Below are 14,815 nucleotides of genomic sequence, written 5' to 3' on the forward strand. Positions count from 1 at the left end.
CTCATATCAAGTGAGTAGGGCCAAGCCTCGCGACTCACCAGCAGTCTTTCAAGACGAAGCTGATGCCCTGCCCCCCCCCTTTTCCTGACATAGATGACATCGCCACTACTTCCGCCTTCCACGCCGTCTTCCACATCCACTTCCTCGTTCTCTTCCATCTCAACCCCTTCTACAACCTCGTTTCGCTTCGCAACGCCTTCTTCAACCTCATCTTCGCACTCCGCACAGGTCACAACGGAAGATCGAATCAATTCTCTCAAGGAAGAGGTGGAAAGACTTCGAGCACAACTCGGGTAAGTATCCATCAACCGCTCTTTCCTTGTCTGTGGAATTGAAGCCAAGCTGTACCTGACGCTTCGTTTCAACCCTTAGTAGAGATAAAGATCCGCATAAGATCGTTCAGAAGCATATTGAACTGCTTCATACCTACAATGAGATCAAAGATGGTACACAAGCTCTGATTGGAAAGGTGAGCTGGATGGACGCGCTACATGGCGTAGACCAAGAGCTCATGTAGTTCAGTACGCGCTCATGACAAATAGTACGATCAAAGACGTTCACGAGGAGCTCGAATTGCCTCTGACAGATTAGATTTGAGGGATTCAAGTGTAGCACCATGATCGAGGACGCCAGCCGAGTCAGATTGGGGTAATCCAAGAATCGGTCGCAGCATGTCATGTCAATATACTATGCATTCCTGACATATTCCATTTTGTACTCGTGCTCGAGCCGTTACAGCTTGCTCGCCTCGTTTCAGGCAGAAGCGGAGGAGATGAAGAAGCTCTTGGAGACTGTATGCGCTTAGTTAGCTAGCTGATGCAAAGTGGATGTCATCTGAGGAAGACTCACCCGAAGGGTCGATAGGAGCAGCAGGCTTTCGCGAGTCGGCAGGGAGGGAAGAGTAGACGGGGTCAGAAGTACCGACGAGGCCCTTGGAGCCCTTGAGGGTGGTGTTGTGGCTATAGACATGGTGTCAGCTGTTGTCGCGTCTGTCAAATTCGAGGAATCCAGCTCACATGGACAAGTTGTAAGACTCGTTGCTGGCGGCAGTCTCACCGTGGACGAGCTTCCTCCAAGCCTCGTGGGTCTCGTGGATGATCTCGACGGCGTACTTCTTGGACTTGGCCTCACCAGAGAAGGCGAAGACGTTCTGCAAAGTAATGAATGATCAGCCGGCGATTACACGCACAGGAACCTGCGAGCCGAGTTGCTGCTTACCTCAGGCTTTCCATCGGGGATTTTGTAGATCCTGAACCACTCGTTGGTAGCTCTAATCAAACCGGGCAAGTGTCGCTCGACGTCCTCAACGTCGTTCAACCTCGGGGCAAGGGGGTCGTTGACGTCAACGACGAGGACCTTCCAGTCGGTCTCACCCTCGTCGAGGAGAGCCATGATACCGAGGACCTTGACCTGCTTGACCTGACCAACGTAGCCGACGGCCTCACCGATCTCGCAGACGTCAAGAGGGTCGTTGTCACCGTTAGCGCCGGTCTCGGCGTGCTTGACGTTGGGGTCCTCCCAGGTCTGAGGGAAGGCACCGTAGTTCCAGATGTAACCTGTGGAGGATGTCAGCTGGAACTCTTTTAAATGTGAGGATCAGTTCAGCTGACCGTGGTGGGGGAAACAGTTTCGGACGTATCGGAGCTTGCCCTTCTTGATGTCTACGGTTGAAAGTCAGCTAATTTGTCCTAATATGACACTGGATAGCTAAACTTACCCTGCTTGATGGGGTTGAGTGCCTCCTCCTTGGAGATCTCCATCTTGGCGTTGGTCCATCGAGGAACCTCGACAACCACTAGAAGGTATATGTCAGCTGGCCGTGAAACTCAGGTTGAGACACAGGTAACTCACTGTTCAAGACGGTCTTGGACTCGTCGGCGAAGAGGGGGATGTCGCTGAGCGAAGTGTAAAGGTTCAGCTTGACCGAACTACCAGGGCAACAGACTAGCTGAGTTACTCACTGGAAGGGAGAAACGACCTTGCCATCCTTCTCGATGAACACTCGGTGCTCTGTGATGTGGGGTAAGGGTGTCAGTGCGCTGTCCGCCTGCTCCAGAGAAGCCGAGGCGACGAATAAGCTCCAAGAGACTAACCGAGGGTGTTGGCGGCCTGCAAATTCAAGTCAACAGTGTCAGTCGATGCTCTGGTAAACGTATGTTCATGATCCCTGCTTGACTAATACCCCATACCGCAATATCCCATCTCACACACCCCAGTTCAAGGTTCGGCAACTCGAGAAAGAACGCTGCAGGCTGTACTCACGCCAATGATCCTAGTCTGGTAGTCTGACATGGTTCTTGTCCTTGTAAGATGTGTTATACTCGCTGATAGTCTTCTAACAGCAGTGATGTTCATACACCTTAAGTTGGGAAGGGAGGGAGGGGTTTAGAAGAGAGTCGAAAAGAGATGTTATGGAGGGAGCAGGTTGCCAGGTGGAATGGATTGTGGAAGGGGAGGGTTGTGGTTGTGGATGGGAAGGAAAAGCACGTCAGTAACCGCGAAACACGTGGCACATCTGGAATACTCGGCGTTTGACCACTGTGGCGCTGTTTTGGCCTGGGAAGGATGGGTGGAGGTGTGGAGGTTCGCCACCCATCTGTTCGGTGATCAGTACTTGCTATCAACCCGATCTACGGTACATATGTTGCTCCATCCAGTCCTTGGACATTCTCCACTTGAACCACCGTTGTGTTTGACACAGACTAACACACATTCACCGTGCACGATGTCATCTTGTCAAACATGCTCTTCCGACCTCCCGCCATCCGCTTTCAAAAGAGCTTTCATCACCCCTTGTTGTTCTTCTCCGATCTGCGAGACGTGTATCAATCGTAATCCAAGATTGAGAGAGTATATCCCATGTTTGAGATGCGGTGATCCGCGGAGCGACGAGCAGTTACGCGGGGGAAGTAGTCGTGTCGATATTCAACCATCGAGGGATAGTAACAGGGATAGAACAAGGTCTGGTGGAGGAGATATCGTAGGGAGGGAAGGAGGAGAGGTCGTATTTGAGATAGGAGAGGATGAGGATGATCTTCCACCGACATATGATGAAGTACCTCCGACTATGGACGATTCCGAACATGACGATGACGAACAAAGTCAGTTCAAAGAGGGCGACGGACCACGAAACGATCGAGATTTCGCTAGCGCCGATGTGGAAGTGAATGAGGACGAGATGGAGGTGGTGGAAGTGCGACATACATTACAGCGAGGAGAGACTCTGTTGACAATCGCAAGGAAATATGCTGCAGACGTGAGTGTCACGCTGACTCTGTCGTATATCCCATTTTGTTTTCTGCATGTTCCGCGTGCACCATTGTGACCCCTACTCTCGTTCATAAACCATCTGAGCTATTCCTCTCGCTATATCGCTATCGCTTCAATCATTGTCTGTTGAATCTTACTGACAATACATGTCTTCATTCTCACAGCCCCACGATCTCCTCACGCTCAACTCGCTCCCTCCATCAACCCTATCCACCCACCCACGCCTCCTCCAAACTCGTAAAACTCTCCTTATATCCCGCCGTTCGGTTCCCAAATCGAAACTACTCAACGAACAGGCCAAATTTTCAACGAACGAGAAAGTCGATGTGGATCTGAATCCTGAACAAGAGAGATTGAAAGCTGTTAAGCGATTTCAACTCTTGACTAAATCTACAGATCCGAGTATTGGTAAGACCTACTTGGGTCTCGAAGAGATGAGAGAAGAACAAGATCCGTTTGCGGAAGGTAGTGGAGAAGCATTATCGCTCTCCTCAGATGGCGGAGTTGGAGGTGGAACAGGGAAGAAGATGGTTTTGCCCGAAAAGGCCAATCGGGAAGATAGAGCTTTGGATAGGTTTTGGCAGGATGAAGAGTGGGAAGAGGAAGTTGGAGGACCGGATGTTATTAGGAAGAAGAATGGGAAGTGGAAAGTCGTAGGAAGTGGCAGTGCCTTCGGACTCGGAGTCGATGTCAAGAGTTGAGCTCCACGGGACAGTGGAGTGCATGGCGTAAAGGTGGTGTAAGGTTGCATCGTCCACATTGGATTTGAGTTGTTGTTTTCAGTTTCCTCCTCTTCTATGTTTCGCTGTCTTGTCTTCAGTTCCATTTTGACTACCATCACGACTTCCCCTCTTCCTGCTTGTAGCCACTTATCGGATAGGTATCACGATCTTTCACGTACACATACACACACACACCGCATAATGTATAGACATGCATGTTGTACTCGTCTTTGACACTCGTCGATCATATGCTACACTGTCCCTCTTCTGCCCATATATCTTCTTCCATCGATACAACGCCCCAGCTGTCTTACGAGGAAGATGCAGGAACGGCCGTCGGAAGTCCCGCTGTTGACTCATTCCCCCCTTCTTCCACATCCCAAAGCTCATCACCAGCAGAGTCTGCGCTCTTTGCACGGGGATCAACTACGATCCCAGCCTCGACCCTACCCATTCCCAGCACGTCAGCGAAGAGCACCAAGCGCATCTTTTGGTTGTACGAGCCCACTCACAACTTCATACGCAGCATTGCAGCTTGTGTCATCTCAGAGCTTGTCCTGCCAACTTTCAAAGCTGTCTCAAACATCTCTCCTCGATGATTAGGACTAGTCATCGACACAACCTGAAACAGATTGCGGATATCAGCTCAGGGCTCAATCACTGGAGATGCTGTTAACTGACCTTGTCGATCAAGTCGATCTTCCCCTTGATCTCCTTGCGCTGGACCAAGTCCTCCACCAGACCCAACATCTCATTCTCGGGGAGACCAAACGCCTGTGCCATCGTCGAGATTTGGATTGTTGAGAACGGTTGAACGTATTGCACAATTGACCGAGATTTGATCAGGTCGATTAATGTTGTAGAATGCTCTGACAAAAATGGGTTGAGTAAAAGGATTGGCTGTCATGCAGCATGTCAGCTAGCCAATCCATACTAATCGGGCGAGTCGCACTTACCGCTGCTCGTCGCAAGAGCGTCATGACGTCCCCATACTTTGCGTCCACAAACGATCTGACCAGGTCCAAGATCCAGGTTGCGTGATCGTCGATTTGAGCTCGGAAGCTTGCTCGATCTAACAGAACCGCTCTGATTCGCGCTCTATCGGCGCTCGCGAGAACACAGAAAGCAGTGATGAGTGCAACGTCGGCTGTAGAAATGGCCTAATCGCGATGCGTGACGATCAGCACTTGCATCTTACGAACCTCGGGTGACCGCTGTGTTTGCAACTCACTTTGCCTTCCCAGTCGCCCAATCCCCCTTCTTCCTCCTCGATCGCCCCTGACTCCTTCCCAGCTTTAGTCCAATCTCGATGACCCAGCGCCACTAGTCCTCTCGCCACACGAATCTTGACCATCACACTTCTTCTCACTGACGCACTTCGCGCTTCGTTGGCCCTCCTCTCACGTAAGTCGGACGCAGTCACGCTGGCAGCTTCAGCAGCTTGGTTCTTGGACGTTTGAGGAGGAGGGTGGAGACGATCCAGAGTGGCTTCGAGTTTGGATATGTGGCCGGGGAGACTGCTAGCGAGATTGAAAGCAATGGAGGTCTGGGGGACAAAGTAACGTGACCATCTCAGCACACCCAGTGATAGAAGTCGAGACCACACTCACTTCCAGGATCGCCACGCCGAGATCGACGTGATGTTGAGGACTCGTACTATACTCCCTAACGGCGGCATAATTCTTCATCGCCCCCTGATAGCTTCCAACTTTCAACGACAGTTGGGCAAAAGCAAGGTATGTGAGCTGTACAATCAGGCCTTGTCAGCTCATACTATCACATTTGAGCCCCGACCGGTCCAATGATAGCTGAGCTTATACCGGGTCACATCAAGAACAGTCGCTTAACTCACTCTGATACTCTCTTTGATGAGATTACTCATATATCCTCTCAGCTCAACGTCCAACCTCGTCGCTTCCTTCCTATCTTGTTCTCTTACACTCTCCACCCATCGTATATCTGGAACACCTTCATCTTCACCTCCGCCTCCAGCACGACTCCCACTCGCTGCACCAGAACCAGCAGTCGCGGGACGACCATCATCATCATCGTCATCGAGGTCCATCAACCCTCCTGAGCCTGCGCCTTGTTCTTGTCCACCTCCTGTACCGGAACTATTGAACGATCGTTGACTAGGATGAAGGGTCTCGTATATTTGGTTGATAGCGCGGAGGTAGAGCTCGTGGTCCCATGTAGACTTGATATGGGGGATGAGACGGATTAGAGCGGTTCGTGTGAGAAGTAGGGTTTGGGGAGTAGGGCGAGAAGACGGTGAAAGAAGAAGGGAGGGGATGTGAGAAAGACGAGTGATGAGTGCTCGGCCTGGATATGTAGGTCAGCAACGCAGCCTTGTGGAGCAGATTCTAGTACCAGGGTGGGCGAAGGAGGAAAGGAGAGACACGAGGGGAGGGCTGATGGGATCGTTGACAGGAGGGCCGTGGTAATGCAGTCGAGCCAGGTGGGATGAGGCTCTCGACAGCCCAGTGTACGGCACAAGATCTTATCGTGACAGGAACTACCACTCCTCGCACTTACCTCGATATGTCCCCTCATATGAAGCCCAATCGAATCCCTCCACATCCAACTCTGTTATGATCTCCTCCACCGACCTCTGTCGGGAAGTCGAGGCGTGGGACATGGTATCTCTGAGCTACAATTCGATCTAGCGTCGTATCTCCAAGTATCTCGATGGATTAGGTGGCTGAAGCGAGCTACCTGAGCTGATCTTTTGATCGAGGGGGTATGTATGAAGGAAAGCAAGGATGATGATGTGTGTTGATGATTGGACTCGAGGTGGGTCACCTCCGCTTCGACCTCCACTTCCTCTCAACAGGGTGAGTGACGCGAGCGTGGCAAAGGAGAAGTGTGGCAATATCACTAGCACAAATATTCCTTATCAATGCAAGGAAGACCTTTATACATATATGATCAGACGTGTACGAGTACATTGATCTTTGAGCTACATGCGGTGCGCTACCACCCTTTCCCCTCTGAGCTTTCGAAAGCACAATCCGTCCCAGTTAAAGATATCTCTTCGCGCTCCCTCGATCTCTCAGTATGTCCTTCTGCTGCCCCACACCCGCCTTTACAGACCCATTGCCAACCTGCATCCTCCTCACCTTCTGGACAAGCCGTAGATGTTTCCATACCATAATCATCCCCCTCCTCCACACGTTTCCACTTGACTTCTTTCAGATCCATTCGATCCCTCTCACCTTCTCTCCCACAGAAGAAACACCATTCCACATCAACTTCGTCGATCTCCCCTCGGGCGCCTACACCCGCCCCCTCCCCCTCTCCAAGTCTTGCCTCGCCTTGAGGAGGGGGTGATAGTCTCTTGACAGTTGCCATCAAGCTCTGAGACGGTGTTTTCTGCATTTTCAATTCTTGCTCTATGGCATTAATTTTCGCTTGGAACGAATTATCGATATGAGGAATGAGATCGATCTCATGTCGTAGTAAGCGATTATGAGGACTGATGACGTTCGGAAGTGTCTCGTCGACCTTGATTTGTCTTTCTCGCCTTTGTTCTGCCATTAGAGGTATGCCGATCGGTCCAGCTCGGATTGTCCGACTACCTGTACTACCCCGATTACCCCCATCTTCGGAACGAGGGAACGGACGAACAGTATTCTCCCCTGACGATGCGGAACTATGATCATCCCTACTCATATGCTCATTATCTGGTCGATTAACGGATGGAGGACGAATGTTCGTATGAGAGGTAAAGTCGAATCCTGGTAAAGGGACGATCGCCCCTCCTAATCCTACACTTTGACCTTTAAGATCTTTCAGACTGTTCGGCGCATAACTTCCCCCTCCGAACCCATTCCAACCCCCTTCATGACCACCTATTGCAAGACCGCCGACAGGCTCAATCTTCTTCCCACCACTACCCGCGATGAGGTTGAGAGACGGGGAAGAAAGAAGAGGTTGAGGTAAAGCAAGTGAAGGGATTTGAATAGTCGATGCAATTTGTCCAGGAGGCGGGATGGCAGTTTGGATAGCCCGGGCTTGTGCAGCATGGTCTGGAGCGATGGTGGCGGCGGTGGAGGTGGTGGTGGCAATAGGCTTAAGTATGGGAATAGGACGAGCAGTCTGAAGACTTGCGGATATGGTCCCTGAGCCCTCATTCGGGCTGACAGATGGAAATGGGAGATTTGCATCGTTCTTAGAGGGACGCAGGTCCACTCGAGGTGACGCCAAGAGATTGGGGGGAGCAAGAGGGAGTGGAGACGGACGTGGTTGAGGGATCGACATGTTGTGCTACCCAATTTGGAGCAGATCTGTAAGGTTTAAGTTGAGTAATTAGTAAGTGTGTTTTTTAATTGCGAAGACGCTGATGAGCCTCTCTGATGTGGAGATGGAGACGCAATGGGTGACCACTGATGAACCAATCTCCCGTCCCATTGTCACTGCAGGCAGCCGGTAGGTGATCGTCCTGTATGCCCCTTGAGGTGAAAGGACGTATGGGACTTTAGGGGTGATGCACAAAGGAGAGACATGAAAGGATCTGAATGCAGTATGCCATGACATCACAAAGTAGCTCATACATCTATAGGTACAGCTCAACTTTCACGATGTACCAACGCTAAGAGGCAGTAGATGCATTGTCGTGACCACGACACCCACTACTCATGCAGTGCCCCCTATCGATCCTCGATCTTCACCAACCCTCCTTCCCTTCTCCTTCTCTCCCTCACTTCCGTCTCCTTCTCTCCTGGTGTTTTCCCACCTTCGATATACAGATCTTGTAGAAGTATGTCGATGTCCGGTGTGACCACGTAGTTCTTGTGCAGTTCGCCTAAAACAACAGCGGCCTTCTGCTTTTGGTCAAGATGGACGAGGTGGCGGATGAATGTGGCTTCAACACCGGGGTGAACCTGCGTAGTAAAGATATCAGCAAACGGGTCATCGAACAAGTGTCCTCGTAACACGAGACGAGCGGAACATAAATATGGGTTTCCAAGTGCGAGGCACAGAACTCACGTTCATCACGATATCCTTGCCCAGAACCATCTTCACCTTCCCACTCTTCATAACCACCAGAGTCCCCACCCTCCCCTCAGGAGGCGGTTCGTTCACTGCCTTCTTCGCATTCGCTCTCAGCTGTGCCGCGGTCGGTTTGATATCCGGCTTGACGTCCGGACCCGCAGTTGGATCAGTCAGATCTACAGGACCGGAGGATGCGAATTTGGGGAAAAGATGAGGGAACTGGAACATGAAGAGTTTGTTTTCGGGATCATCCTGCGTACGCGCAAGGGTTCATCAGCACGATTGAACCGTTAGTGAAATTACAGTGGAAAAGTGCTCTCAGCTCACATGACCCTCTGTGTTGACGAAATCACCCTCCATCGTCTCCTCCTCTTCTTCCTCTTCACTATCACTCAAGTCCACTTTTTGCGCTTCGTTGACGGCCTCATCCTCCTCTTCTGCATCTTCTGGATCTTCAATTCCGCCCGTCATCGCGAACGACCTGACTCGTCTTCCTCTCTCATCCCTATCTTGAGTCTCGTCATCTGAAAGCATCGCATCGTCTTCTCTCAGTTCTTGTAATTGTCTCGGTTGTTTCTCGGGAGAGACAGGTTCAGCCTTGACACGCGGTAATGATGGGTCCACGGTCGGTGTTGACGACGAATCAACTTCCATCGCTTCTTCTCCTGCTCTACTTTTACCCTTCTTCTCCTTCTCGTTCTTGGCCTTTTCTTTTGCCTTGCCCTTTGCTTTCCCCTGAGACAGATTTCGATCTCTGAACAAACTGGTAGGAGCCGATTCGCTCATCTGGGAGACTTTGTCGATATCGATGGGTTTGCCCATCCCGCCTTCTTGATCAGAATGGTCAGAGTAGACTTCGTCAGAGGCATAATCGAGACCTCGCATTGATGGAGCAGGGGCAGCGAATCGTTTCGTTGAGGATGCTAAGGGCATAATTAACAGTTAGTACCGTTGCAGGAAATCACTGTCATATACGACTCGAAGAGGAATTGATAGGCTCAACGAACGCAGTCCATACTGAACACCTATTGCAGAAGGGCGTCACTCACAGGAAGCCACAGGTCGAGGACCACCAAAAACACCTGCTGCGACGGAAGTGCCAACGACTGTTCCTCTCCCTCTTCCACGCGTCGGCCCACCTCTACCTCGACCGCGAATCCCGCCTCGTACAGGTGCGGCAGCAACTGGGATCTCCTGTAATCTCAAGGTCAGCTAAAGCACTATTTGGACACTGATAGCTGCGATATGTACGCACAGGTTTGACGTCGACCTCTCTGAGCGATGATAGAGAATTGCGAGCACATCAGCTAATGAGTCTTCCTGATTTGACATGATACCAGCTAAAGCCCACTCACTGCTTCACTCGTCGTATAGGCACCTTCGGCTTAAATTTCAATCTCTGTATTCCTCCAGGTGGTGGGACGCTACCTGAAGGAGGTACAGACCCCGAGCCATCTCCAGCAGTCATAGGTGTCCCGCTCCTCGACGCGGAAGCTGCTGAAACACTGCCATCGCTAAGAGTTGCGATACTAGCTGGACCAGGAGCAACGGGTCGATTTGCGTTGGGAGGTTGGGTGGATTGAGCTTGAGCAGCTGCAATGAGGGACGGCTTGCCGCGTGTCGTAGGTGGAGCAGGTGGTTTTGACATCTTGCACGGTTGTTTATACGTGCTTGGGCTTAACGATCGTGTATGATTATAGGTTGATAGAGAGTGTGATGAGCTGTTGATGTTGAAAGTTAACTTGGGTCAAAAGTCAAAATCGCAGTACGAAGCCACCGGTCCAAGCGATATCTCACGTGATTGTTTCGAGATTATTATCCTAATTAGAAAACACTTTGTAATCACTTTTCGTAATCCAATTAGTAAATTGTGCTTATGGGCCGGTTAGATGACGAGGCGCGGCTGTGATTTGATCTCATTCTCTCATCACCGACAAGTTGCCACCCAAGCGTCGAGATGAGATATTTGTGCAGTGACTTTAACTTCTCAAAGTGACAGCACGACAACTCACTCGTCTTTCACCAAAACCAATAGCTAAAATCACCTACATCAAGTCGTCAGCCCCACTCGATACCCAGAACATCACTACATACAGGCACATCACCTTCACCTTCCCCCTTCTACCATCATGCCCACAGAACTCCCTTACGCAGCTGAAGCAGAGACTGGTCTCTCATACGACGAGTTGGAGGTGAGCAGCTATCCTTTGCTGAGATCTATCCTTGCAATCTAGCTGACTATCTCGTCTTGCGTCTGTAGGTCTTGCGAACACAGTACTACAAGGAGATTGAGCAAGGACATGTGACGACGCAGAGTAAATTCAACTATGGTGAGTTTGCGGTTGCGACGGGCATAGCGTCTCAGATCAGACGTGACGGGGAATGGATAGCGAAGGTGGCATTGTACAAGCTCGACTTCTCAGCTCTTGCAAGTCTACCTAGCTAGAGCAGCACACAAGCGGTTCCTTTGGTCTCAATAGTCGGGAGGGAACCAGATCTTGTGTTGTTGATTTGGAGGACAGCCAAACCAAAGGAGGTCATGCTGACTTGATTGGTCACAGGTTGGGGTCTCGTCAAATCTCAAACCGCCGAACTTCAAACGGAAGGTGTCAAACTCTTACAAGGTGAGTCATTAAGGCTCAAGGATTTGGTGGACGCTGAAAGTACTAACGTGATCGCAACTCCCTTAAGAGATCTACTCTGCCTCTCCTGCCCATCGACGAGAATGCACATATTACATCGCAGTGGGATACTACAAGCTTCGCAACTATGCCTATGCTCGAAAATTCAATGGTGTGTGCTACATCTCACTCGAGAAATGTCGGGCGACGTCAGCTTAGAAGTCATCCCGCTGTTATCTTGATCGTCTTGGAAAGGACTTTGCTGATCTCCGTGCGTCTGTCTAGACCTTTTACTGTCTGTCGAGCCGGAGAACATGCAAGCCCAATCACTACGACAACTGATCGACCAAGCCGTCACGCGAGATGGTTATATCGGTAAGTACAGGTCGTGTGCATGTTATCCTGGAGATTCAGGCTGAACTACCTAAGCTGACATCGTCCTCGTGTCTGTAGGTATGGGAATAATTGCGGGTACTGCCGCTGTGGCTGGTGTGGTCCTTGCCAGTGTTTTGAGACGATCAGCGAGAAAGTAAGGGGATCTTATCGGCCGGCTGTCCGGGCGAGGGTTCACATATGAGCGTTGAGCGTTGAGACGAAACGAAACGAAAAGGGGCGCGTTTATTCCTGTGAAATTGATGTCGGATTTGGATCTGATGTCAAAAATCATGCATTCTGCCTACCCACCTACTATAGTACGAGGTTTCAGTAGTTCTACGAACGAATGTATACGATAGTTTGTTATGTACAAGTAGTACTGAGGTGTCCCGTCATTATTGTAAAGGGATTCGATTCAAATGCCGTATCAGATCTCATTGATGAGAACCACGCGGCGCCAAAATTCATGACAAGAAGCAGTTGATACCGGCCGAACAAATCCTATCCTCCTACAATCCCATCCAGAAATCGATCTTCCACTTTTCAGTGCTCTTACTTGCCACCATTTCATCCGTTCATTACAACACAAAAGTATCAACACACGATCTCGATATCAACTATACGACTGTCCCATTGCCGTACTGACTGACTGTCTGATCGAGTGCACGGTGCTGACTGCACGCTCACGCACAAAAGGTGAGTGGAAGAGCTTGGCAATGATTCTTCTTGGTCGGCAGTATCGCAAGGGCAACGACTATGCTGCGCTTGTAACATCTTCGATCAGTGGTATCTCGGCATCGCTTGCGATGTTGTCAGGTCGAGGTGTTGTTGAACCTTTGACCGTGTTTCATCGTGGTGTCTGAAGGGAACCCCGATGATGGAGTGTCCGTGTGCTATGCCCGAAACACCCAAAAAAAGTTTGAATTGGAGATGACATCGATATCTGACTCTTCTTTTGCTATTCTCACAGTATAATCATACAATCTCATCCTCGAATAACCATCACCAATAGAGCGTACGACTCGGATTCACGTATCTCAAAAATCGATCAAATCGAAAGACAGTTCCAACAAAACTATTATCAGCATCATCAGCATCAGATCACCGACAACCCCGGTTCAACCAAGTTGATTTCTCCTCCTTTCCTCACATCAACATGTCCGCCTCTGGTTCTTCCTCCCCAACACATTTCCACATCCACCCCCACGGTGTCCATCTCACACCCACACCGCCGATACAACCTGCTGGGGAATCGTCCGTAGCTCTGGAAGAAGAGGAAGAACATGATTATGAGAGTTTACCAGTTGGAAGTGGATGGGCGGTGAACATGGCTGCGGGAGCGATGGTGAGTTGTCCTGTGCTACTCATTGATGTCCACAAGCGCTGGAGAAGTTCTTGGGGTTAGTCGATCGTTGAAGAAAAGCTAATATATGACAACCCTGGTAGGCCGGTATCTCTGAACATGCTGCGATCTTCCCTGTTGATTCGATCAAGGTACGTGAACTCGATTAAGATAGCGTGTCTTTGGAGATAGTGGAGACTGACGACCTTTTTACAGACCCGAATGCAAGTCTTACCTTCTCTCACTCCGATCCTTCAACCCCTCTCCGCCTCCACATCCACATCCACCATAGCCGGTGCCAGCGCCGCTGCAAGACCTCAACCTCCCCAACTCAACACTATCATGCAACACGTCCGATCTATATCGACCACAGAAGGGCTTCGATCGCTCTGGCGAGGTGTGGCTAGTGTGATTTTAGGAGCGGGACCAGCTCATGCTGCTCATTTCGGGATGTACGAGTTTGTTAGGGAGATTAGCGGTGGAAGAGGAGATGGATGGGGAGGTGTGGCGGGTACAGCGGTAGCTGGTGCGGCAGCGACGATATCGAGTGATGCTTTGATGAACCCTTTCGATGGTGAGTGCGCCTACTCCAACTAATATGTTGCGAGCTACATTCCCCCTTCCATCAGTTCGTAATCACTGGGTAGTCGAGTGAAATGTGGTAAACAGGACTGGAGCTGATTCTATCGTCTCGTCTCGTATTAGTTATCAAACAACGAATGCAAATCCGAAACTCCCCTCATCGAACCGTCTTTTCATGCGCCAAAACCGTCTACGCCCGAGAAGGTCTCGCCGCATTCTACGTCTCTTACCCTACAACCCTGACAATGAGCGTGCCCTTCACCGCTGTCCAATTTACGGCCTACGAGAGCTTGAAGACATTGTTAAATCCGGGTGGAGGTTATAGTCCTTTGACGCATGTGACGGCGGGTGGAATTGCGGGTGGTTTGGCAGCTGCTGTGACGACACCGTTGGATGTAGCAAAGGTGAGTCTGAGCGAGCTTTGTCCACCGACACTTTGTGGCTGTGGGAGTTCGGTCGGTGGTACGGCGCAATGACAACGAGGACGAACGCTGATGTGTCATTCTCAACTTGTCCAGACCCTACTCCAAACTCGAGGCTCAAACTCCGACCCTAGAATACGAGCCGCTAGAGGCATGTCCGAAGCTTTACGAATCATCTACGAGCGAGATGGAACAAGAGGATTGAGAAGAGGAATGTTACCGAGAGTGTTGACCGTGGCTCCCAGTACGGCTATCAGTTGGATGAGTTACGAATTCTTCAGTGAGTTTAGTTGCAGTGTTCATCTTTTGCGGAGTGGGAAGAACGAATATACCTCGGGGTGGATCGGTGGTTGGAATAGAACGGGAGGCAGTGAGAATGGAATGCTAATCTACCTTTCTCCACTCCTCCCCGCAGAGGTCCTCATAAGACAACATGGTGTCATGCCAGAGTCCGGTCAGATGACATAAACGGTTGAATCGCAATTA

The 14,815-nt window shown here is 50.5% G+C and overlaps 8 protein-coding genes across 8 annotated transcripts; 4 read left to right on the top strand and 4 right to left on the bottom strand.

Moving 5' to 3' along the window:
- Window positions 1-93: 93 nt before the first annotated feature.
- On the top strand, window positions 94-591 carry CI109_104496 (uncharacterized protein; the record flags this gene model as incomplete). The annotated part of the gene is made up of 3 exons (XM_065967512.1): window positions 94-293; window positions 376-469; window positions 523-591. 3 exons carry the CDS (start codon window positions 94-96, stop codon window positions 589-591), a joined length of 363 nt encoding a protein of 120 aa, XP_065823584.1.
- A 162-nt stretch (window positions 592-753) lies between these two features.
- Window positions 754-2,292, bottom strand: CI109_104497 (inorganic pyrophosphatase; the record flags this gene model as incomplete). Its single annotated transcript, XM_032007921.1, has 10 exons — window positions 754-791; window positions 850-959; window positions 1,017-1,150; window positions 1,219-1,556; window positions 1,611-1,661; window positions 1,718-1,795; window positions 1,852-1,895; window positions 1,962-2,010; window positions 2,094-2,109; window positions 2,263-2,292. 10 exons carry the CDS (start codon window positions 2,290-2,292, stop codon window positions 754-756), a joined length of 888 nt encoding a protein of 295 aa, XP_031857780.1.
- Window positions 2,293-2,725: 433 nt separating this feature from the next.
- On the top strand, window positions 2,726-3,971 carry CI109_104498 (uncharacterized protein; the record flags this gene model as incomplete). Its single annotated transcript, XM_032007920.1, has 2 exons — window positions 2,726-3,256; window positions 3,435-3,971. The coding sequence occupies 2 exons, from the start codon at window positions 2,726-2,728 to the stop codon at window positions 3,969-3,971; spliced, it is 1,068 nt and encodes a 355-aa protein (XP_031857779.1).
- Window positions 3,972-4,302: 331 nt separating this feature from the next.
- CI109_104499 (uncharacterized protein) lies at window positions 4,303-6,630 on the bottom strand (the record flags this gene model as incomplete). Its single annotated transcript, XM_032007919.1, has 8 exons — window positions 4,303-4,438; window positions 4,505-4,614; window positions 4,674-4,892; window positions 4,949-5,152; window positions 5,224-5,538; window positions 5,603-5,737; window positions 5,845-6,314; window positions 6,528-6,630. The coding sequence occupies 8 exons, from the start codon at window positions 6,628-6,630 to the stop codon at window positions 4,303-4,305; spliced, it is 1,692 nt and encodes a 563-aa protein (XP_031857778.1).
- Window positions 6,631-6,965: 335 nt separating this feature from the next.
- CI109_104500 (uncharacterized protein) lies at window positions 6,966-8,252 on the bottom strand (the record flags this gene model as incomplete). Its single annotated transcript, XM_032007918.1, has 1 exon — window positions 6,966-8,252. The coding sequence occupies one exon, from the start codon at window positions 8,250-8,252 to the stop codon at window positions 6,966-6,968; it is 1,287 nt and encodes a 428-aa protein (XP_031857777.1).
- Window positions 8,253-8,641: 389 nt separating this feature from the next.
- CI109_104501 (uncharacterized protein) lies at window positions 8,642-10,635 on the bottom strand (the record flags this gene model as incomplete). The annotated part of the gene is made up of 6 exons (XM_032007917.1): window positions 8,642-8,875; window positions 8,982-9,239; window positions 9,315-9,910; window positions 10,037-10,181; window positions 10,243-10,261; window positions 10,343-10,635. 6 exons carry the CDS (start codon window positions 10,633-10,635, stop codon window positions 8,642-8,644), a joined length of 1,545 nt encoding a protein of 514 aa, XP_031857776.1.
- Window positions 10,636-11,116: 481 nt separating this feature from the next.
- CI109_104502 (mitochondria fission 1 protein) lies at window positions 11,117-12,141 on the top strand (the record flags this gene model as incomplete). The annotated part of the gene is made up of 6 exons (XM_032007916.1): window positions 11,117-11,179; window positions 11,248-11,317; window positions 11,549-11,611; window positions 11,679-11,780; window positions 11,894-11,983; window positions 12,062-12,141. 6 exons carry the CDS (start codon window positions 11,117-11,119, stop codon window positions 12,139-12,141), a joined length of 468 nt encoding a protein of 155 aa, XP_031857775.1.
- A 998-nt stretch (window positions 12,142-13,139) lies between these two features.
- On the top strand, window positions 13,140-14,797 carry CI109_104503 (uncharacterized protein; the record flags this gene model as incomplete). The annotated part of the gene is made up of 6 exons (XM_032007915.1): window positions 13,140-13,328; window positions 13,430-13,477; window positions 13,542-13,899; window positions 14,031-14,311; window positions 14,426-14,609; window positions 14,745-14,797. 6 exons carry the CDS (start codon window positions 13,140-13,142, stop codon window positions 14,795-14,797), a joined length of 1,113 nt encoding a protein of 370 aa, XP_031857774.1.
- Between the last annotated feature and the right edge of the window lie 18 nt (window positions 14,798-14,815).

The sequence above is a fragment of the Kwoniella shandongensis genome, chromosome 8, assembly GCF_008629635.2.
Source record: "Kwoniella shandongensis chromosome 8, complete sequence".
Taxonomy (NCBI): domain Eukaryota; kingdom Fungi; phylum Basidiomycota; class Tremellomycetes; order Tremellales; family Cryptococcaceae; genus Kwoniella; species Kwoniella shandongensis.